The sequence below is a fragment of the Emydura macquarii genome, unplaced genomic scaffold (genome assembly GCF_026122565.2).
Source record: "Emydura macquarii macquarii isolate MOO-44397 ecotype Brisbane River unplaced genomic scaffold, CSIRO-AGI_Emac_v2 contig_2897, whole genome shotgun sequence".
In the NCBI taxonomy this organism is placed as follows: Eukaryota; Metazoa; Chordata; order Testudines; family Chelidae; genus Emydura; species Emydura macquarii.
Window position 1 is genome coordinate 46063691 of NW_027133034.1, and position 25328 is coordinate 46089018.

Below are 25328 nucleotides of genomic sequence, written 5' to 3' on the forward strand. Positions count from 1 at the left end.
TCTGTTTTCAGTAGCATGGAGTCATTCATATCCGCTGTTAACCTAATGCCTGTATTTTACTAATGTGACAAATGTTGAATGAAGTGATATTTAAACTGTATATTTAGTGGAAATAGGTAGCCAGCTTTGTGTGTTATTTTTCAGAGAATGGCTGCCCAAGAATCTCCTGCGGAGGATACGAGTAACTGTAAAATCTCGGAGCTGGATCCCTCTTACGTGCAGGCCCGCTACCCTCACCTCAATATTGATTTTCACAAGGTAGTAGAAGAAATGGAGAAGGAATTCCAGCAAATCCGTGAGCAACTGCAAAGGGGTTATAATGCACCAATGAGAAGTGAATGCCAGAGGTTAAAAACGTTCCTGTCCTATAACTCTGTTTCATCATGGTCTCCCGCAGAGATGGCTGCTGCAGGGTTTTATCACACTGGTGTTAAGTCCAGTGTGCAGTGTTTCTGCTGTGGATTAGTTTTATTTAGAACACTAGTCAAAAGTCCCCCATATGTAGAACACAAGAAATTTCAGCCTAAATGTGAATTCATTCTAGGAAAAGATGTGGGTAATATTTCTAAGTTTGACATACGAATTCATGATCTGGAGAAGAACACAGCAGAGCGCACAGACAGATACAAAGAGGAGGCGGCCAGACTTAAGTCCTTTGACAACTGGCCATTCTATGCCAAAGGAACAGCACCTGCTCTGCTTGCTAGTGTGGGATTTTTCTTTACAGGTAACTAGAAATGATGTTTTGAATGGTTCCTAATTGTGTTTTATGCAATGATATGCAGGCCTGCTGATAATACTTTGATAAAACTAGGCTCTCTGGTTTCAGGATTTTCATTATTGTCTTTTCTGAATATTAATTTCCATTATAGTACATCTTAAATATTGCAGCAGCTTTACCAAAGACAGCTCAGTGACATGGTAGAGGCAATGCCCCTCTGCCATGTCCATTGGCCAAACTGGACTGTCACTACGCAAAAGAATAAATGGACACAAATCAGACATAAAAAATTACAACATCCATAAACCAGTCGGGGAGCACTTCAATCTCCCAGGACACTCTGTAACTAACTTGAAAGTTGCCATATTTCTACAAAAACTTCAAAAACAGACTTCAGAGAGAAACTGCAGAGCTAGAAATCATCTGCAAACTTGACACAATCAGACTGGGTCTAAATAGAGACTTGGAATGGTTATCTCATTACAAGAAGTAATTGTCACTGTTCACACATTCTCACCTCCTAATCAATGATTGTGAATAGGCCTCAACTACTCTAACTGAATGGACTTTGCTTATATCTATCTTCCCCATTGTTTGTTGTTCCTTACCCTTGGATATGTATATATACACACCCCCTATCTGATTTCTATTCCTCACATCTGACGAAGTGGGTTACAGCCCACGAAAGCTTATGCCTGCAGAAATTAAATGTGTTAGTCTTTAAAGTGCTACAGGACTCTCGTTGTTTTTCCTAAATCAGATAATATTTAACTTTGGGCAGCAGTTCGCCTTTTGGTTTCAATCACTATGAACTAAAAAGGATTAATTAAAAGACTGAAATTATTGATCTAAACTGGTGGTTCACCATTGTAGTTGTGTTGCACTGCTGGTATGTGAACAAGAAAATACAGCAATGTATGTGATAATCTCTGAGGTGTGTAATTCTTTTCATGTAGGAGAAAAGGATAAAGTACAGTGCTTTGCCTGTGGTGGATGTTTGGGGAACTGGGAGGAAGGTGATGATCCTTGGAAAGAACATGCAAAATGGTTCCCTGAGTAAGTGACTTGAATGTCTTAGAGAAATTCCTTCATGTGCAATGAAGGTTTACATGTATTTTTAAGAAAAAATGCTACTTAAAAAAGATAAAGTTTGTCTTCCTGATTGTTATATTTAGGCAACTGAGATCCTAAACCTTTATTTGTAAAACCAATCAATTCCTTCTGTAGGCAACGAAATAAACTGGATGATCAAGTATATTGTTTCCATGTACGTATTCTATTTATGTATGTATCATTTCTAGGGCACCTCCATGGACGTAACTATGAACTAAACTGGTTGATAGTTCCCCTTGGTAATCACTTGGTCACATGAACAGTATAGACAACACCAAACATTCATTTATTGTTTGTCTGACATGAACATTTCCCTGAATTAGTTTTTAATAGTTGAAAATCTTAATGAAAATAAAAGAAAAATCCACAGAAAAATGCTAGAAGCAACTTTTCAGCTAAATCAAATTTTTGTTTGGTTATTTATAGGTGTGAATTTCTTCAAAGTAAGAAAACTAATGATGAAATTAAAGAGTACATTCAAAACTATTGTGGATTTGCTGGAGTGATGGTAAGTTTGTAACAATAATTGTATGCCTTTTATTATATCTTCATTGTGTCATGTACAATAGTTAATTCTAAAATGAGAAAATCAGGTCCTGATCCTGCAAAAACTTAAATGATTAGCATTAGGCATTCTCAGTAGCCTGTTGACTTCAGGGGACTTCAAGGGACACATTAAGTATATGTGTAAATCTTTGCAGGCCCTAGTGTCTCAGAATCCCAGTGCTGGGGAATTGGAGGTTGGGTTTTGATTTTATGATCCCAAACTCCCTGAGCATCACAAGATGAGAATGCTGCAAATATGGCTGATTTTTTTTTTTTTTTTTTTTGGCAAATAACTTAAGGGTAGTAGTGCTGAGTTTTTGTTAAAATGGAAAGTCCTAGAGACATGCTGTAACTCACAAGCAAAAACTGAGTTTAATAGATATATTTAATTCTTTATTTAAAAATGTTTAGGCTCCCAAGGAGACATCAGGACTAAGATATCTGTCAAACTCATAAGTATTCCTGTCTGAGAAGAGCCTTTTAGTTTTCCCATACTTAGTTGTAGCCTAGCAGTGATTTTCACATGCCTTCTAACCCCCTCAATAAAATTCTCTTCTCAAAAATGAAAACTTATTTTAATTGCTGACGCCTGATACTGATACCAGCCCTCTCCCATTGTGCTATTAGCACCAACCCTGTCCTCTACCTGTGATTATTTAGTTTAGCTGAAGTACTAAATAAATGTACCATATATAACATAATAGAAAAATGTTATTTTTGAATTTGTATTCTGCTTAGGGAAAGCATTTCACAGCTTCCTTGGTAAAGAAGATATTACCCACTGAAACAGGTACAGAATAGAAATGAATTATACTATAATCTTTTGAAAGATTTTCTTTGTTCGTTAATGCTGATCAACTATGAAAGCTGTTCCAGATTGATTTTCTTATAAGGGAAAGATTCAGGATTCTATACGTCTGTGGTTTGTCAGGATAAGGGCAATGAGGTAGTCTTACTATGAGTAAAAATTATTTTCCCCGTAGAAAATAAAATATTATGAGCTGCCTAGGTAGGTCATTCTCTCTGACGTGTGTGTGTGTGTGAGTGAGAGACAGAGAGAGAGAATGAATATATTCAAACTGGGAAATTTAAAAGGAAAACAAAGGGATAGCCGCTCTGTAGCACACATGAAGATTTTAATAATTCATTTACAGTTTGTGATAAGATTTGGTTTTTGCTGTTATTTTCCTGCTTTGCTGTGAGCCCAAGAAGCACATTAGGAGACTGATTTTACCCCTGCTTTATGGATAGCTTACAGTATCTCAGAGTTGTCCCAATTTATCAGATGTCTTTGATTGCAAAGGTGATGCCATTTCCAACATCTTTGAGGATGAAGGAGTTAGATTGGATTCTTTCAAAAATTGGCCACAAGAAGCACATGCTGATGCCACTGCTCTTGCCAAAGCAGGGTTTTTCTACACAGGTTAGTGTGTCTCTCTCTAGTCCTTTTTGTGAGAAAGAATCATGGCTCTTTGAAAGCATGGAGGAAGAAGGAAGTAGAAACTTGAGAGAAAAAACTTAAGACATCTTTTCATGTCTCCAGTCCTGGGGCCAAAGTGCTTGGCTAGTGCCCAGTGCACAGTAAAGCAACATCAGACATGGGTGATCAGTGAACCCCCTCTTAGGGGTGTCTAGCCCATGTCCCATCCCTTCTGCCTGAGGCCACACCCCTCCTGCCCCCCGAGCCAAGTCCCCTATCACAGCTGGTGGGAAGGAGCCCCACTCTGAGTCCAACCAGCCCCAGCTCCAGGCCCCAGCCACCCCGAGTCCTAGCCGAGCTGCATGTGGACCCAGCACCAGACAGCTCTGGAGCGTCAGCCGCCCTGAGTTCCAGCCAGGCAGCTCCGTGTAGGCCTGGCCACCTTGACTTCCAGCGGGGCGGCCCCAGTACCACATGGCCCCAGCCACCCTGAGTCCCAGCTGGGCGGCCCCACCACCGCGTAGCCCCGGCCGCCCCAAGTCCCGGCTAAGCCACCCATGGGCCCAGTCGCCCTGGAGTGCCATACTTTGTAATTTACATTGAATGCCTCACCAGTCCTGTGGGGACTAGCATAACATGGGTCTTTATTTTTCAGTTTTGAGTAACAAAACCTCTAATCGCATTAAAAGATTGAAGCTAATGAGGTAAAACAATGAACAATTGTTGTAGTTGTGTTACAGCAGTGGCTCTCAACCCTTTCCAGACAACTGTATCCCTTTCAGGAGTCTGATTTCTTTTGTGTACTCCCAAGTTTCACCTCACTTAAAAACTACTTGCTATTAGCAGGCTGTATTAGCAGGAGTGTTGTAAGAAAGATAGGGGTAGTAATTCTTCTGCTCTACTCTGCGCTGATTAGGCCTCATCTAGCATATTGTGTCCAGTTTTGGGTGCCACATTTCAGGAAAGATGTGGACAAATTGGAGAAAGTCCAGAGAAGAGCAACAAAAATGATTAATGGTCTAGAACAGGAGTTCTCAACTGGTGGTACGCGTACCACTAGTGGTACGCGGAAGCCGGCTCGGTGGTACGTGAGGCAAAACCTCGCCGCTGATTCCGCCGCCGAATCCCCCCTCCCTGCCGCCAAGAAACCCTGCTGCCGCCGAATCCCCCCCCGCCGCAAACGCTGCCACTGATCCTCCCCCCCCGCCGCCGCCGACAAATGCTGATGCTGACCCCCCCCCCCCCCACGGCCGGGAAACCCGCCCGCTGCCGTTCCCCCCCGCCGCCGATTCCCTCTCCCCGCTGCCGAGAAACCCTGCTGCCGCCGATCCCCCCCCCGCCGCCGCCGACAAACGCTGCTGCTGATCCCCCCCCCACGGCCAGGAAACCCGCCCGCTGCCATTCCCCCCCGCCGCCGATTTCCCCCTCCCAGCGCCACCGAGATAACCTGCCACTGCTGCTCCCCCGCCTGCTAAAGAAAAGCCGCCGCTGCCATTCTCTCCCTCCTGCTGAATCATGCCCCCTTGCCACCGCCGAAAACGGGCAAATGGCAAAAGGGTTTCGGCGGAGGGCATTGACTCAAAGTGTATACAGCGCTTTTTTCCTCCAGTATTACTCAGGCCAGGTACAGTCAGGTGAAGTGGTACTTGGCCTGACTCTACCTGACCGGAGTGGTACTTGTGAAAAAAAGGCTGAGAACCGCTGGTCTAGAAAACATGACCTATGAGGCAACACTGAAAGAACTGGGTTTGTTTAGCCTGGAGAAGAGAAGAGCGAGAGGGGACATAACAGCTTTCAAGTACATAAAAGGTTGTTACAAGAAGGAGGGAGAAAAATTGTTCTTAACCTCTGAGGAAAGGACAAGAAGCAATGAACTTAAACTTCAGCAAGGGAGGTTTAGATTAGACATTAGGAAAAACTTCCTAACTGTCAGGGTGGTTAATCACTGGAATAAATTGCCTGAGGAGCAGGTTAGATAAACACCTGTCAGATGGTCTAGATATTATCTAGTCCTGCCCTAAGTGCAGGGGACTGGACTACATGACCTCTCAAGGTCCCTTCCAGTCCTATGATTCTGTGAAAATCAGACATAAACGTGGCACAGCATGCTATTACTGAAAAATTACTTACTTTCTCTTTACCATATAACTAAAACAATCAATTGGAATATAAATATTGTACTTGCATTTCAATGTATAGTATATAGAGCAGTATAAACAAGTCATTGCATGAAATGTTAGTTTGTACGGACTTCACTAGTGCTTTTTTAGCCTGTTGTAAAACTACACAAATATCTAGATGAATTGATATACCCCCTGGAAAACCTCTGCATACCCCCATACTCATACACATACCCTTGGTTGAGACCTGCTGTAATTACAGTGCAGTGCTGACATGCTAGACAGAAGCATGTGGTCATCTCTGAGACACGTCATTCTCTACATGCAGGGGAAAGGGATAAGGTGCAGTGCTTTGCCTGTGGCGTCTGTTTGGAGAAATGGGAGGAAGGTGATGATCCTTGGAAAGAACACGCAAAATGGTTCTCTCAGTAAGTGTCTGAGTGTTGTAGAGAAATTCCTCCATATGCAATGAAGGGCTGACAAGCATTTTCTCAAACTGAAAAACGATACATTGCTTAAATCTTCGGGATCATTGTTACACAGCTGAAGACCTAAAGCTTATAGAAGGGAGAGTCATTTTATTTTGAAAATGGCAAACCAGGCCTTAGCTCAGATGTATGGCATTGTTCATGTACTTGTGAAAACTTTTTTCACAATTTGCAATGCAAACACTAATAGCTTCCTATAGTTTCCAGATTTAAGGGGTGTGATCCTGCAAACCCTTACTTAAGTGACTGTCTCTTTTGAATCTGTGACACTACTCAAGTGGATAAGTATTACTTGTGTGAGTAAGGGTTTTTACTGTTGGGCCTTAATCTCTGTGGGCCCAATTCTGCCATCCCTACTCTTTTGAGTAATCCTTACTACACAAGTAGTACCATTACACTCAATGTAACTGATTTACTGCAATGCATAGTAAAATACTGTTCAACATAAATAAAGATGATTCTACTCAGTTTGAGTGAGTGAATGACTGGAAAGAAATTCCTCTGATGTTGAACAGCTGATTCAACCTCCAGGGCTGGTAGATGCCTGTCATCTTAAGGAGAGGTATTGTCCAGGCTTGAATGAATCCATGTATTGTGCTCCTTGGATGGAAGGATGGTCACCTACATGCAGGATAGATGAGAAATAAAGCCAGAAGAAACCCCTGGATGTTCCTTTCCCCAGGAAAAAAAAAGTATTTTAAGTGCTTCCAGACATGGGGAAATTTTCATGATACTTCCATTTGTCACTAACTATAAAAAAAAAAACCAAACCAAACAAAACAAAACAAACAAACAAAAAAAAAACAAACAAAAAAAAAAAAACAAAAAAAAAACCCATAGATCTACCCTTCATGTTTAATGTAGTATGTTTTGAAAATTTCATTTTAGTTGTAAGTATGCAGAGCCACTTAGCAAGACTTCAGTAAAGCAACCTGAGAGCCAGTCAACATTACAGTCTGTACAGGTAATCTGTTTTACACTTTGCTCTTGGTGGGAGAATTCACGCTTTACAATTTACAAATGGAAGTTCTGGTTAGAATGAACCACTGTTTATAGGGTAAGCAAATGCAAAAGCCCTCTGTACCACTTAAACTTGAGTTAAACCCAGTATAAAGGTATTGTGTTGGCCCACTGACCTGGGATGAATTTTTCAGCAGGGGAAAAAAAATGACTTCACTAAATGAAGGTTCTGTTCTTTTACTTTCGCTGATTATCTTTACCATGTGGAAAATGGCATTGGCCTCTAAGGATTATTGTTGGTGCAGTGAGTATTCAAATTAAATTCTGTGTGAACTGATGTGAAAAAAACAGCAACAAATGCATCATACTTCAATGGTGTGTTCATGGCAAACCTGCTCAGTGCATTCTGCAGTCTGTTTAAAGGATGATAAATGAATTACATTTATTTTTTTTCCTAGGAAACTACATGTAAAGCAAATTTGGAAGAGACAGAAGCTCTAAATTCTGCAGTGACTGGTAAGTACTGTGCAGCATCTCTTCTGGGAAGGAGATCCACATTAAACCTCCTTGCCTAACTTTGAAGGGGCCTGTTTTAAGGGTCAAGTCCTGAAGGCAAAACTTTTCTTGAAGCAAGGACTTCAGGATTGGGCCCATACAAAGGAGGCAGTTGGAAGAATATCTGCTAGCTACTGCCTAGTGTGTAACCTGTGAAACTAAACTTAGCTCCCAGAAGGTGATATTCACCTCTGTGCAGAGGGCCAGCACAAGGCCTATACACAATTTAAGCCATTTTTTGCATGTGACTTTACTGGTGCACACAGGCCTTGTGAAGGGATGAATTTCATTGAGCCTATCATGTTTCGGAAAATAAAAAAAATAATATATTCAAAATATATACACTTTTGAATATGAAATAATGTCATTTACAGTAATTCTTTGTCATGTTTGCTATTGTCAGTTCCCTTTTTTCTACTTATAATTATGCCATCCACTTACTAAAATCATTTTGAAGTGATAGTTTTAGTGGTAAACTAAACAGCCCCTTAGCCTAATCTCCTTAGGCTGAGTCAGTTGCCACAGGCCATCTGTGGGTTTTTAATTGCAGTATGGCCATACCCTCAAACGTCTACTTCAACAATCATCTGTAAAGAAGAATATATGCAATAACTGTCCACTATCTCTTTGGAAATATACAAATTATCTTGAATATATGGTTTCTATGGGTCTGGGAGATGTGCTGTAAGCAATGAATGTGTATTTCCTGTCAGACAAAAATAGGTCAAATATTCCCTTACACCAAAAAGAAAGGGCTGTTCCGACCAAATAAAAGTGAGCTTAATAGCTTAAAAATCAAAGATGCTGAAAAACTAGGCAAATCAGTCTTCAGAGTGCAACTGACATTTTTTAAGATTAAAAAATAAATGTTCATGCTAGTAATCCACCAACATGCATGCAGCTCTCCTTTCTATAAGGAGTGACTCTATGGCTGTATATATTTAGAAGTCCTGGCCATCCTACTGTATGTGTAAACTCTAGACTGAAGCTGATAGAAAAAGGAGCTCTCCGCTGCCTTCTATTGGTGAACCAGAGGAAGAAACGATGACTAGAGCTTATTTACATGGTTTGTTACCCAGCATTGCAGTGTGAACATTTCGGTCATGGTTAATTCATTCAGTTTTGGGGTAATGAAATATTATTATTGTACTGTATGACAAAAGGGCAACAGAACTGTATTGAATATGCCCTGAGTGTGAGAGAGCTCCATAACAAAAAGCTCAGGCTTGCACCACTGAGTAGTGGAGTTTAGACAAGCCAGACAGAGGGGGAGAGGAATGGGCTGTTTACCTTTGTGGCAACAAGTGAATCTCTAGCAGGTGGTAAGGAGTCTACACAAGTGTCCTGTATGCCACTGAACACCCCTGTCCCTGGTTCTTCGGTAAAACCACAGAGTGCAATGACATCTGAGTGAACTCCAGTAAGATTCCCTGACCCCCACCCAGCATTAAAAGGGTTGGGTGGAGCCTCAAGACTGGACCTGGCTTCACAGAAGGGATGGTGCAGGGAAGCTCTTTGCTGAAGCTGCAGAAGGTGGCAACAAAGCTGAGTGACTCTGGTGAGGCTCCCTCCCACCACCCAAAGAGCTGAAATCACTGTAGCTGGGTTAGGTGGCAAGCTGCAGGACCAGACAGTACTTTCCTTGAGCTGGAGACAGACCTGCCCTAGGACTCTCCCAAGTTCTGGAACTGTGGTAACAGCTGACACCAAGGGGAGATATTGAATTTTCCCAGTGAGCCAGTGATGTTTTGTACATTTAGAAAGGAAGCGCTAGATATTTGAGCCCAACCTTTGTTGTTGCTAACAGCACCTGGCAGAAGAGTTACCCATGCATCCAACATGGGGGATAGAACACAGAACCTTTAATTCTATAAACATAACCTTAGTCCCTAAACTAAAGGACAATTTCCTTTAAGAATCACTATACTAGAGCTTTTATTCTGTGCAAATCAGTCAGAGTAAAGGCAGTGGTGCACACATTAACTAGGCAGTACTTTCCAGTGGTGATAAGCGAGTCTGATGACTGTGTAAACAGACACAGCTAACATGGTCTGACATCACCCATCACAATCTCATGAATAAATAAAATTAACTAGAAATTGTCTCTTAATTTTATTAGAAATGACTGGTAAGAAAGAGAAAAGTTGAACTATGGCTCAATAAAGATATCCTTCACCCATGCTGACAGCATGCACCAGTAGTCCAGAAATGAACAACCCTTTTGTGGGTCCTTGTATTATTGTTAAGTAACTTGAAGAATTCAATGTGCCAAATTCATCCCTGAAGTAATACATTACATCAGGAATTACTTGGCCAAGGGTACATATTGTTTACAATATGGAAAAGTATATGTAAGAATGAGTTTGTTCTGCTTCAGCTTTTTAGAAAGGTCTAATTATGTGACTTGGTTTTGTATTGGATGTATGTTGGAGCCTTGTAGTTCAAACAGCTTTATACAAAGATTTACACTATCAACACCATTCCAACAAGTTCTGTAGGTTTTCATTGCGTGCACTTTATTCCATTTATCCCATCTCTTTTCACAGGCATGGCACTTGATGAACATGAGTGGCTTCAAGAAGCAAAGAACTTGACTGAACAGCTCACAGAGGCTTACAGTGATACTAGTTTCAGAAAATGTTTTTCCTTTGGTGACTCTACCCATTTTGCTATTGATTTGAAATCACTCTATGGAGACCTATCAATTGTCTCAAAGGATATCAGTAACCAGCCACAGCAACAGTTCCTGCTACCAGAAGTTCTTGCAAATTTTAACTCTATCACTGTTCTAGAAGGTGAAGCAGGCAGTGGAAAGACAGCATTGCTTAGGAAGATAGCTATTCTTTGGGCATCTGGATGCTGTCCCATACTAAGCAGGTTTAGGTTTGTATTTTATTTTTCCCTGACCTCAGTAGAATGGGATCATAGCATGGCAGACATCATCTGCAAACAGCTAGTGGGGCTTAAAGAGTCATTATCAGAAGAGTCCCTGATGAACATGATCCAGCAATTAAAGAACAAGGTCCTTTTCCTTTTGGATGACTATGGTGAAATGAATTCCGTCCCCAGAGTTATAGAAGAACTTATACAAAAAAACCATTTCAACAAACACTGTTTGGTTATTGCTGTCCGTACCAACAGGATCAAAGGAATCCGCCAGTATGCAAATACAATTCTAAATATCATGGAGTTCCCTCTTTGTAGCACTCTTTACGTATTAAAGAAGTTGTTTTCACACAATATTGCCCTGGTGGAAAAGTTTATCTTTCAGCTGACAAATGCAGAAACTATGCAGACTATTCTGAAAATGCCCATTTTAGTTGTGGCTCTCTGTGCATATTGGGTACAGTATCCTGGGGGCACCATATTCAGTGACAAAGCTATTTTTAAAGCATACTTGCTCTTCAACTCACTCAAATATCTCAAAGAAAGAGACCATGTAGCAGCCATAGTGTCCACATGTGGAGAACTTGCCTTAAAAGGTCTTTTCAAGCCATGTTTTGATTTCAGTGAAGAAGACCTCGCTAAAGCAGGGATCAGTGGAGATGAAGCTCTTAGATTGGGCCTGCTGAGCAAATTTACTGCCCAAAGGCTTCGACCAGTCTATCAGTTCTTTCACCCATCATTCCAAGAGTTCCTTGCTGGGATAAGGATGAGCGAGCTTCTGGATTCTGATGTGCAAGATAAGCTGGAGAGAGGGTTGTTTTACTTGCAACAAATCAACACATTTAGGAAAGTTGCAGTTCGTCATTCCTTCTTATTGAAGTATGCCTGCAGCTATCCTTCCAAAGCAGTTCCGAAAATTGTATCTTATTTATTCAACTTGATCGACTCGAAGGAGTCATTTGAAAATCAGTCAGAAAATAATGATCATCTACATCTAAAGCAGCATCCAGAGCTACAAATAATGGAGCAAATGATCGATGTTTATACTACTATTCTTCCAGAGTGCTTGTGTTCATTTTTCATTCAGTATTTACTGAATTTTGCCAATGATGCAGCTTATGAAAGTAACACTGTTGCTGCATGTGCTCCTGTCATTTTTCAGTTTCTTAGTGGGAAAACACTTTCTTTAGGCCAGTTTGTGTCACAAAATAGTTTTTTGCTGCAGTTCTTTCAGGATTATCCAGAAAGCCTGTCTCTGCTCAGCAGTTTAGAGATACTTATAACTGGAACTAAAAATAAACCCAAATTTGATTTTTCACATGTAGAAACTTGTTATTCTGAACTGGAGGTCCCAACAGTGGACCAGGATTATGCTCTTGCATTTACACTTCTTAATGACGTGGTACAGAAAGTAGAAAAAAATGAAAATGATATTAGTAGCTTTTGGTCACTCATTCCTAGATGTTTGCCAGACAACATTATGGCTCCTTTCATGCATGTGAAGGGCTTTGGGAAGATTCCACTTTTGAAATTTGTAGTCAGTGACACCAATTTATTCCAAGAATCTGATCTCAGAAATCTAATGGTCCTGTTCTCCATTTCGGATCACATTGAACTTCAATTGGATAATAGTCATGGATTAATTGAAAGTATCCGACCAGCTATTGAACTGTACAAGGAGTCTTTTAAAAAGTGCAGCATACGTAATTGTAATTTGAGTGTTGCAGAACAAGAACTGCTTCTCTCAATGTCTTCAGTTGAATCTCTTGAGATTAAGGAGAAAGCACAAGTGCCAGGTACAGTACATTGAATTTTGGATGAACAGTTCTCTCTCTCTACTTCTCTCTCAGTTTTCACTGTGGATGAACATTTTTGTATTAATGAATGTTCAAGGGCCACTATTAGTTTAAAATTCATTTATAGAGGTATTAATAACTCTGTAGTTAAGAAGAAACCTAGTCTCTGTCTATGCCCTACCCCCAACTTTTGATTGGAGTAATCAGTTGGTTTACAAATTAGGGTGTTTATAGCAGGCTGTGGGTTATTTTTTCCTTTAAGTTTGTAAAGTACAGGATTGAAGATGTTTGCATGCTACTTAATCAAAAATCATGTCTCAATTCCTCCACCCCCATTGTCTCATTTTTTTATTTTTATTTTTATTTTTGGTCCACAGTATCAGCAGTGAAAGGTTTTCAAAACTCTCAATGTCATGCAACTCTTTATGCCTCAGGAATTGGGCAATTTTCAATAATAGGGCATTTTCCAGGAGAGAATTTATCAAGGAATCTTCATTCTGTGGACCGGAGTCAGAGAGAGTAGGAAAGGATCAGGCTGAGCAAGCCAGTTTCATGATATACTTTGTCTTGCATTGCCTTCCAGTGTCTCTTTTTTCAAACTTGGACAAATTCATCTGCTTGAAGGAATTTTCAGTGTACCTACATAATGGTCAAAATATATTTGATATAATACCTAATGGCTTCAAAAATCTCTATGGCATGGAGAAATTATTGATCAACAATGTGAAATTTGAATGTGGGTCTTCTAGGCTAGGTAAGATGCACTTTTGTTCCTTTTAAAATACTGTGTTCAGTTGGAACTCTTATAGAGAAAAATAACTGTGATTTAGATTTTTCTTCAGGGTAGTTCTGCATTCTTCCAGTCTTCTGGAAAATCTCCCCTCTGCCTCCCTTCCCCAGTTTTTATCTAGCCTGTCATCCCAAGAACAAAGAAATCTTCTTAGCCTTTCAATGATACTTCTTAGTCAGTCAGGAGGAGGAGTCTCTGTGGAATAACTAAAGGCGCTCCTCACCCTACCTCAGAGGTCTGATTATATGCCTTCCACAGTGCTCAAACCTGCCAAACTATGGGAAGAGAAAGAGGCCAGAATCCAGATCATCCACATAGCAGCACTAAGAAGCCACTGGACATTGTTTTAAAGCCAAATGTTTGTCCCATGTAAGTCACTGGAGGTTTTGTCAGAGAGTTGTTTTGTATTGCTTGAGGGGACTATGCATTTTAGTAAAACATATTAGGTTAGCTGCAGGGGCATTGTTATTGGTTTAAATCACTAGGGTATTTTTGGATATCTCTGAACTTCATTAAAAAGTAATGTTCATATAATGTGAGGATTCAGCCTTAAATCAGCCAAAGCAAAGCAATATTGGGTTAAGATTCCACCAGGATTCTTATGACTTCTGTTGGCCCTGCTATTGTAGCACATTTGTGAAATTCCAGCTCCATCTGTCCTACCCAGAATCGAAATAAGGGACAGAACAAAGAAGAGCAAAGGGAGAAGCTTGAAATACAAAGAAACTTGTTTTAAGTGACCACTCAAAGAACTGGCAAAACTGGTTGCTTATTGGAAGTGTCTAATAAGAAGGAGAATTAAATCTGTACAAGAAGATATTATTAGATGACATTTTTAAGACAGGAAGTTGCCTCACAAAGGAGATCTCTTGATTATGCATTATAATGATTTAAGAAGCTCATTCTATTTAGTTTATCCCAAAGAAGGTTAAAAGGTGGCTTGACCATGATCTAAATGTACATACATGGGGGAAGAGAGATTTCTGAGAGTAGAGAACTCTTTAATCTAACAGAATAAGGCATAATGAGCTTTAACAGTTGAAAGTTGAAGTGCAAATTTAACAGTGAGGGTAATTAACCACTGGAAGAATTTGTTTTGGAATGTGGTGGATTTTCCATCATTTGAAACCTTTAAATCAAGACTGAATGTCTTTCTAAAGAGTTGTCCTCTAGCTCAAATAGACATTTTGGGCTAGATGCAGCTATTACTAGGTGAAATTCTATGACCTGTGTTGTGCAGGATGTGTAAACTAACAGGTCTGTAATAGAATGGGGTGTGTAAAACCTCAGTGGAATTGGTGAGTATAATAGCCATCCTTCCTTTGGGATAAATGTAAGGAACAGGTAAGCTTCTCTATGAAACCAGATACCTGAAACAATAGCAGCCACTACCTCAAATGCAGGCCCATGTCATCACCCAAAAAAAGGGCACATGTGGGCAGAGAGGTTTAGCTGGGTATTGCTTTGTGAAGGTTCATGTGTCTGTGAAAGAGAAGCAGAGAAGGAAGGCAACCAGGAAGCACCATACACAATCACAACAGCTTGGTAGCATGACCTTCAGGAAAAAAAAAAAAAACTAAAAGAGAGCTTTTGGGGGCCAAGTACTGGCTAGAAAAGGCTTAGTTTCCTTGTCCAGAGTTCCATCTCCTGCTGTTTGATTCATGCTGTGTTCAAGGAAATAGGACTTTGTACATTCTTTGTAAATAAACCAGATAGCATCAAAGATATGTCACTCCATCATCAGTTTCCCCTAACCCAAACACCTCGTAGGGCCCCAAATACTGGCTAACTGCTTGGATCAAAAAGGGGTAACAGTAACATTAGCTAGTGTTATGGGACTAGATATAAGAGTATCCAGTGTATCTTGAAATGAGTGGGCACTAATTAAGGGCCATTAAGAATTGTGACTCAGAAAGATCTTTGCTTTTGTATGTGTAAGTTAGAACTTCAACACTAAATTAATTTCCTTTTGTGTTTTAATCTGTAGATGGGACATTTATGGAGAATTGAAATTCCCATAGACAAATATTATTTTATGGCTCAAGCTTCCGCATCATTTCTCCTGGTAATTTTAATCATCATCTTAGGACCCCATTCTCCTCAATGGGAAATAACCTGTATAAAGGAGAACAACTCATGGACTTCCCTATGAAAGGGGGGTGTAGTACAAAAAGCCTGGGGTTCTTGCTCCCTTTACCCATAGATCAAAGATGTGCAGGAGGCAAGGGATCTCTGCAATTTTATAGTTCAGTGTGTTAGTTAAAATTTCTATTGTATATCCTTCCTCCATTTCCGCTGAAGTAAGTTTACAGGTGCTACCATGAAAGCCTTATTGATTCTAAGCCTTCATCCATTTATTTCAACACATTTTGTCCTTTTACAGCTGAATTTATCCAGAACTTCCAGAACCTCTGTGTTTTTCATCTGAACCATCTAGAATTCTTTGATTTTGACTGTCTTCTGACTGCAATTTCTTCTTGCAACAAATTAACGGAACTCAAGTTAACGGGATCATTTTTCAGGGATTGTGACATATTTTCTTTTGGTAGGAAAAGTTATTCTGTAATATATTTAATATAGTGACATGTACCTTATTTATTCTGATTATTATTTTCCTCCTGTAAATATCAGTAGCTTGGAGAAGTTGACTATATAAAGATATAAACTACTGTTAAGGAACTTTGATAGCAAGTAATGTAAGAAAATTCACGTCTCACCGTCTTAACAGTATTGACTTGGGAAGATAAAATAAAATGAAGAATAAGGCACTGTGGCCAAACTTCAAACTCAGGTGTCTAAAAATGGACATCTAAATCCATATTTAGGCACCTAAATAAAAGTAGCCTGATTGTTCAGCATATGCAACTTCCACTGAAGTCAAAGAAAGCTTGCAGGTTTTTGAAAATTGGAACGCTTATTTAAGAGCCCAACTATGTTTAAATGCCAACGTTTGAAAATGTTTGCATCTATTGCTAACTATGAATTTCTGGCAGCCCTAACAAAGAGCATGTTAGGAGGGACAAGCAATTCATAAACATGAATATTTTAAGCAATTTCTATGTAACAGTCAGCTAGTATTGCTGGATGCAATTGAGCTTTCAGGCACCATGCTAGCACTCCGGGTTTAATATGACTAATCAAATCACTAGGCAAATTGCTGCATAATTTTACATTCAAGGACGTGCATGAACCATACATGTATGCTCAGAATCATTCACATGCTTATATTGAGAGAGAAGAGAATTATGGAGGCTGATATTTGGTACTTCAACCCTTTGGGCACAGGACATAAATTCTAGAGATACAGGTGATAGTAAATAACCTTTAATAAAAATCTTAAATTCCCTTTGAAGACATCAGGGCATAAGCGTCAACTATTAGGAGAATAAAGAATTAAAACGAAGCTCCCTGTATTAATTCTTACTGTAATAATTGCCCATTGTAACTCTTGAGTCAAAAGTACATTTTTATTTTTGTAGCTGCTGCTCTGCCAAATTTTCTCTCTCTCAAAGTGCTGGATCTTGACAGGCAACACTTTACTGACAAGGAAGGAACTGAAGCCTTTGGTATGGTTTCTATTTTCATTCTTTAGATGCTGTAATATATCTGAATGAATCATGCCCTCTAGTGCGGAAAATTTAAGTATATAAAGCAGTGCCATGCTGTTAGAAGGGATAAATGAGTTGTTTAAATGTGAGGTTTGAAATGTAAGAGTGAGTCCCTAGAACCATAGATTCAAATCCCAGTGGTTAATTCAGCTCTGTCCTTCTGAGATAGATGAATTGAGCGAGTTGGAGGCTTTCTTGGATACCCTGATTTGGGGAGCTACAGGTGTTCAACACTTTGGATATATACATCTGCACAGCAAAAAAAGACCCACAGGAGCTAGTCTCTGAGCCCAGGTCAACTGACTCAGGCTTGCTAAGTCAGTGCTAAAAATAACATTGTTGACATTTAAGCCCCTGTTCTGAGACCTTCCCAGGTTTCAGAGCCCAGGCTCCAGCAGGAGCCTGACTAGCTACATTGCTATTTTTAGCCCTGCATCTGACCCAGGCTCTGAAATTTGCTGCTGTGGGGTTTTTTGATGTGTAGACTTACCTTTGAGACTCAGCATGTTCTTCGTGTATGTTTAAAGGGGACCTGCAGAGAAAGAATAGCTGGGCTTGACGCCTTTTTGCTTTTATATGATGTATAAATGAGGTGTAAATGTATGGCCTCCAGCACACCCCCTTGTGGCCTCTGGGTAGCACTGCAAGTGGCTCCCCACCTGTTTTACCTTGAATTCTTCAAACTCTTTGCAGCCTTTTAACTATATAAATAGCCCTTTTTGCAGGGTTAATTTACTGCCCAGTCCCACTGCTATAAACCAGCATCCTCCACACAGTCCAACCAGTACATTCATCCTAATAGTCCAAAACCAAGAAAACTTTCACCATCTCTCACCACACCCCACTTCTCCAGAACAATTCAGTGTCGCTCACTGTGCCTTATCTTGGCTCTCAGGTATGGCTCCAGCTGCTCTCCCCAGGCCCCACCCGATCCCCTCTATCTGGGGTGTTTCTCTGCCCTGTTTCCTTCCCAGGTAGGGTTCCATTTCTTACCTGGAGATAGCAGTATCTACCCCTCCATTAGTCCCTGGCCTTCAGCCCCTTCTGGAGGTGGCTTCAATCTCTGGCTTAGAGCCAGCAGGCATCTCCATCAGCTGCTCTCAGCCTTTACTTTTTCTAGACTTGGCTCTCTGGGCTGAGGAATTTTGGAAGTGACTCCCTGACTGCCTTTCACTTTCACCAGCCTGCTCTGGCTCCACTGCTCAAACAGGGAACTTGCCCTGAAGTTCTTAGCCCAGCTCCACTCTTCCTCTCAGCTGTCTTTACTCTCAGGATGCTCCCCCTTTCTAAACTCTGAGTTTTAAACTCTCCCACTAAGCTCTATCTCGCTCAGGACTCCAGCTTCTGAACTCTAATTTATAACTCTATGGGGCAGTCCCACCCTCCTCATTAACCAAACTAAGGCAGCACCTGGACTAAAACAGGAGAACAATTTAATTTAAGGGATCAGCCACCCTTTACAGGATGTCTGAAAGATTTGAGTCCACACAAAATATAAATGTGAAGATGGGAGGGCAGGTGGTATCTATTTTGCAAGAAATTTTGATGACTAGGAAACTAGTGAAATTCTGAGGAGGTAGAGATAGAGAGTGAAAGGTGATTACTTGAGAAGGGAAGAGATTTTTGGTCACTTTTCCTTCTGTTTTTACACATCATTTCAATTTCCAAGTAACAGTTGGGAGAAAGGATGTCTTTGTTAAAGATTCAAAACACCCAGTCTTCATTGAAGGTGTAAGAGCTCACAATGCACATGTCCTGGGCCAGCCCACATTCTGTATAGACATACTAACATTGCAAGAGAAAGGTTTTCCTCCTACAGATATCAGGAAGTCCATAGGGAGCAGGAACTAGGTAACAGTGAAGGTTTTGAAAAGTAGAGCAGTTTCTGTGGAACGCTGGAAATCTGCAAAATGGGAGCCCACCCTCCATTTACCTCTGTCTGTGACCCTTAGGAGGCTCATTGTCCAGTCCTCCCATTAGCCTTAGGAGGCCAATCTGCTTCCCCTACTTACCCACAAATCTTGGAAGGCTGGTTGGACCCCAAAAGGAAACCCTGTTGGTGAAAATATTTTCCTTTTTTTCATAGTCAACCCTCCCTAGCAATCAAGTTAACGAATGAAATAATCTCTGGAAGGAAAAGCATGAGAGACTTAAAACAAAAATAACACTGTCATAACCTGTTGTACATAATTCCCTTCTGAATTTTCAAACGAGTCTAGCCTTTATAATTGACTGATGTTAAAAATGATTCTGTATAAATCTGTGTTATGATTCATGTACATCCTGATCTGAAAGAACAATGACGAGCTTTATTTTAATTGCCCTATAGCATCTGCTTTAGGTTTTCTTGTTAATCTGGAGGAACTCATCCTTCCTATTGGGGCAGGAATAAGTCATACAGCAAAACTGATTGTTCAGCAATGCCCACATCTTCCGTATCTCAGACATTTCTCATTTACCCAGTCTTTGAATGATGACAGCCTGTTGGAAATAGGTGAGTTACTATAGCACACAAAATGTTAATCATATGAAATAGTCTTTCCAAGAGGGAACATGTTGCTCCAGGAACAATTAATCTATTAATCTATTTAAACCAATGGCAGGTTATTTGCCTGCTAACTTTAACAAGCCTTTTAATAACTGCCTCATCTTCTCTGGCCTCCCTACAGCCCACATTGCTCCTCCCCACCATACCACACAGAATATTGCTTCTAAAATCATATTCCTTGCTCATCTGTCTACTGTATCAGCTTCCTCTTTGAATCACTTCCCTTCTCTACTGCATCAAGCTCAAATGGCTCATCCTCACCCTTAAAGCCTTTGTACCTAGTTAATCCACTTATCCCACAAACATATTTTATGTCGTCCACATACATGGCACATCCCCATGATATGATCCATGAGACCACCACCCTCTTCTCACTCAGACACATTCTTAACACCCAGTCCTGCCATGACAACTGTAAGATGTTAGCTAACTAAGTTATCTGCTTACTCTAGATAAAAACAAAAATAAAAAACCCTCACTTCCTTCTGGAGCAGCACAAAGCAACCTTAGTGGGGGCCAGCATCTGGCCCCATGGTCTGGTTGCTGGAAATAGTCTTCTGGAGGTAGAACTTCATGGCTCGATAGCATCTAAAGTGGTTTCACTTCCTAGTTCAGAGGATGAGTAGAACTAGTTCGGGAATAACCTTCCAAGGGGAGCAGTGGAGGCAAAAAACCGAGCTGGCTTCAAAACTGAGCTTGATAAATTTATGGTAGGGATGGTCTGATGAGACAACCTAGTTTGGCAATTGACTGATCTTTGACTACTGGCTTCTGATGGGACATTTGATGGGGTGGGTTCTGAGTTACTACAGAGAATTCTTTCTGGGTATCTGGCTGGTGAGTCTTGCCCACATGCTCAGGGTTTAACTGATCATCATATTTGGGGTTGGGAAGGAATTTTCCCCCAAGGCAGATTGGCAAATGCTCTGGGTTTTTTTCACCTTCTGCTGTAGCATGGGACATGGGTCACTTGCTGGTGGATTCGCTGTACTTTAAAGTCTTTAAACCATGATTTGAGAACTTTAATAATTCAGTCATAGGTTAGAGGTTTATTACAGGAGTGGGTGGATGAGATTCTGTGCCCTGCATCGTTTAGGAGGTCAGACTAGAGGATCATATTGGTCCCTTCTGACCATAGAGTCTATGAGTCTAAAATGCCTGATTTGTTAAAGTGCCTTTAAACATTCTCATACTTACTCCAAATTACAGTAAATCTTTGATAACCCATTTATACTTATTTGTCCGAAATTGCCTTTTTCAGCTTTGAACTTACCAGTCATGATCTATCAATTGTTCAGTGTCCTGGGTCACTGAGCAGTTAAAATACACCCTATTTTACCAGATATCCTTTATTAGTCATTCTTTTTTTCTTTATCATCTCAGGTAAAATTATTGGGTTACAGACAGAAGGACAAGCACCAGAAATGCCATCATACTGAGTGTAGGGCATCACTTTGCTTGGCTAAATATGTGAGATTAACGAAATATCATCACAAAGTTAAAACTGACTGTTCTCTCTACTATATTTTTGTTGTTGCACACACGCACACATTATTTTTGTTCAGAAGGCTTATTTTTTATTGAATCCTTACATAAGATATTTATTTTATTTTTTGCAGCAAAGGTTGCAACTAATGGAGGTTTCCAAAAGCTTGAAAGTCTCTCGCTCTCAGCAAATCACAATGTTACAGAAGCTGGTTGGAGAAACTTCTTCCAAACACTGGCCAACATGCCCAATTTATCTGAACTGAACATCAACCGCCTGTATACGCATCAAATCAAATCTCATGCAACAACAGTGAAATCTTTTGTCCAGTGTGTTTCTGTACTGCCAAGCCTTGTGACAATCCAAATGTGGGGATGGCTACTTGATGAAGAAGATCTTAAAATGTTCAATGTAATGAAAGAACAACATCCGCAGTCAAAGAGTTTAAGATTATGGCGGCAATGGATGTTGCCATTTTCACCAATTGTACAAGAATAGAAATGATGAAAGTTGTGGGAATCTAACAAAAAAACTTCTTTTTTTTTTTTAAACAATGAGTTTTGCATGCTTTTGGAGAGAGATGCATGTACCGCAAAATTTTTACATGCTTAATTCCTGGTAGTCTCTTATAACACATTGTTTGAGGCATATATTTGTTTTATATTAATGAATGGGGCAGGAGGGATTAATACAAACTTTGGAAATTCTACTTGCCTGGGTTGAGTATATGGGAAGTGAGAATATGGAGAGATGGATACATTTTCATTTCTATCTTGCCCCTCTGATTTTAAAATGTTCTTTGTTGAGACTTTACTCTGAACCGCTTTACTGCCATGTAAGTAAATGTTTCTTGTAAATGAATGATGCGCTATTTGGAATTAGATTGAGTAAAAGGAATGTAGCAATATAAAAAACACTCTGTGTTTTCATTGAGAAAATGAAGTGTCCAGGAAGCTTAGTAGTTGTGATTTAGTATGAACTGACACTAGCAGATGGGGAGGTGGCTTCTAAGTTGTGAACTTATCTTAGGCTGTAGTGGTACCTATTTCTGGTGGATCCATAGTAACCCAAATTTGGAATAGTAGTCAACAATCTGTTCTGGCTTAATGCCTCTGCCTAACTCGTATTTTCAATTATGAAATACCATATGAGAATATAGACCCAGTATAAATGTTAAAGCCCATTGAAATAAAAATAATTAATCTTGCTCTTATAAGATGGAAATTTCCAAAGAGCGGCTGTGTGACCATTCATGTAGTTTTAAAATATAAACGTTGCCAATTTACCTTGTTTGCATGAAAAGATGGAGGTAGCTGTCATAAGAAGAGTAAAGGATGCATGTTGAATTGCTGCTGTTTTTTGCAAATTGTTTTTATAGCTTTACAAGCCATTTTTTGTAATTTAGTGCACCTTGAGGAGTGGGTGGGACACAGATATAGCAACTTCCTCAAAAACAGTCCCATTCCTCTTATTCTGGGGGGTCACATACACACCATGCATGTGGTATGTAACAATGAATTTGTTAAAAAACTGCTACGTTAAGTAGGACTCTTTCAGACTGGTGCTAGCTTCACATTCATATTACTCCAACTTGATTGCATTGTGTGATGGAAAGCAAAACTTACTTCACACCTGATTTGCCTGAAGCTGTCAGAGGGAGGTGCCGAAAAGTGGAGTGTGAGTCATGAACCACCAAATAAAGGTTAAGGCAGATGGCCTTTGCCCTTCAACTCAATAACCCATCTTTGGACAGAACGAGACTCCAAGGCTTGACACCTTGAGGGAAAGGGAGAGACGACAACAGGCTACACCAGCCTTTGACCAGTCTCCCAACACCTGAATGTCCTACTAGTGTGAAGTGCTGTGTCAGCTATGCCATCATCAGGTACCTTGATGACAGTTCCTATGCCAGATGAGTCCAGACTTTAGACAGCTGAGGAACACAACCTCATGCTATGTTGTTGTTTTTCTTCTTTGTTTTATCTTTTGTTTTTATTAACTGGGAAGTCTCTTTGCTTTTTTTTTTTTTTTGATGTAGGGTGTGAAAGCGTGGTTATGCATCTACATGCAAGCACCTGTAATGATCACAGGGGAAAGCACCAGAAGGAAATTTTCCCATTTATGCAACCATAAATGCTCTTAAAGCTATTCACTGAAAGTGTGTTCCATACTGTGTAGCATCTTAAACAGTCAGCTGTGAACTGTTAATTAAGCATTGTCAAACTACTATTTGTTAAAGAATTATGTTGAGATTTGTGAGGTCTGTTGTTGGAAGGGGGAGGGAGAACAGGCACTGCTAGAAGAGTGAAAGCTAAGAGAAAGCTTTAAGTGACTTTGAGACTTAGACATTAAAACAATCATTTGGTTTCAGCATTAAAGTATTCAGCCAGTTAAGTTATGGTCACACTGATGTAGGTACATTTCTTTTATTGGTTTTATAACCAGCCACCTTCCTTAAATTCTTTTAGGGTTTAAGGATTAAGACATCTGTTATATTAAGATGATGATTTGACATACATTATGATTCCAATAATGCTGTATTTTACCTTGATTTTGTAATTGTTGCTTAATTTTAGTTAGCTGAGTAGTGTTAATTGGTTAGATTGTTATTTTATTTAATAAAACTTATAAAAAAGATTTTTCAATAAACAACATGGGCTAGAACTGTTGAGACTCAGGATGGATATGAACCAGTCCAATTGGTTGCTGAATCAGGTCCTTCTAAATCAACCCTTTGGGTCTCAAGTGTTTTTCTAGTGACAGGCAAGCATCTCTGCTGCAGGCTCATCTCCTTTTTAAATGTCTCTTCCTGTTATGGGCTGCAAAGAAAACTTTGTAAATATTAAGCAACCATAACTGCTGTAGTGATACCTGCCTATGTGTGAAACGACAGATCTAAACTGTGACATGTCATTGAATTCAGTGGATGCTAAAAGTGATGCCTTTAAGTGACATTTCACTACTCCAAGCATGTAAGGAACAAAAGTGTGTTATGAAGAGCTACCCCCTCTACTCAGTGACTGTTCATTCTGGTAGGCCTTTAACACCACATGATGCAGGTGAAGGGGTGTTCAGGCTACTTCTGGGGCAATTCTGCACCACTGCACCTGCAGAATTCATGGCCCCTGTAGATTTTTTTTCTCCACAGAATCTAGATTCTGCTGTAGAGGTGCTGCAATTGCACCTTTTGCCCTCCAGGGGCTGCTGAGGCACCACAAGAGAGGGCAGCGCACTGGCACAGAGGGAGGGGGAGAGGCTGCATTTCTCATAGCAAGGCCACGTGAGGAAGCATGGGCTGGACAGAGAGGGGCACATGAAGCTGCTGTGGGTCACAGATTGGGGTTCAGAAGGATTAGTGGAACAGACTGGGGCCTGGGCTCAGGAGCCAGGGGTTGAATGGGAGGGGGACTTCAGGGCCACACAGGGACAGGGGTAGATGGGCCTGACTGAAGGAGAGGGGTCAGCCAGGGTGTGCAGGAGGGAGAGACTCTCCACCCCCTCCCCCCCAAAAAAAACCCTTTTCCATACTTCTCCCACCCATCCCCAACCACCTTCCAGGTTCACTTCCAGGCTCCTTCCCTCTCGCCTTCCAAGCCTTTGCACTGCTTCTGAGAGGTGGAGAAAATATATTTCTATATTGAAGTTTAAATGAATTCTCACGCTTCTGTAATAATATGCCTTCTAAGAAATCTGTTTGTCCAAAAAAAAAGAAAAAAAAATCCAGAAGTTTTTTTGTCTGTATTGTTGTTACTAACTAGTTGTTGAAAACTAGCTTAAAATAAATTACCAAAATAACTGAAACTAGCATGATATTTTGTCAAAATAACACTATGTAGAATTTAATATTGTGCACAGAATTTTGAATAATTTTTTTGGTGCAGAATTCCCCCAGGAGTAATATACACTATTGCATGTTCCTGAAAAAAGGAGTGGAAGGGGAAGAAACTCATGGGTCCAATGTTTAAGAAAGTGTCCTAGAACCACACATTTTGAGTTCAGACTGTTTAGTACCCTTGACTGGTATGCTTACCTTTGAAAAGTGAACACATTATAGCTTTATAAAAGTGGATGGGAGGTGAAGCTTTATAAAAGTGGATGGGAAGTGAAGCTGTATAACTAAAAACTTTCAGTCAAGTTGTCTTAAGGAAAAAAAATGTATGTAAGCATCATTTAACTGAACAATCATTTTTCTCATTTCAAAAGCATTCCTAAATGTATGAAATCCAGGACAGACTCTTCACAGCCTGGTCAGTAAAAGCAAGCTCAACCCCATTCCTTGATTGGACTTCAT

At 40.2% G+C, this 25328-nt stretch overlaps 1 protein-coding gene across 1 annotated transcript; it reads left to right on the top strand.

The window, feature by feature from the left end:
• The first annotated feature begins 277 nt into the window (after window positions 1–277).
• Window positions 278–24731, top strand: NAIP (NLR family apoptosis inhibitory protein). Its single transcript, XM_067568935.1, has 14 exons — window positions 278–727; window positions 1678–1777; window positions 2261–2342; window positions 3119–3170; window positions 3684–3803; window positions 6249–6348; window positions 7297–7372; window positions 7827–7884; window positions 10470–12605; window positions 13189–13359; window positions 15779–15940; window positions 16875–16961; window positions 19333–19497; window positions 21171–24731. Exons 1-14 carry the CDS (start codon window positions 328–330, stop codon window positions 21533–21535), a joined length of 4074 nt encoding a protein of 1357 aa, XP_067425036.1. The 5' UTR covers window positions 278–327; the 3' UTR covers window positions 21536–24731.
• Window positions 24732–25328: the final 597 nt, after the last annotated feature.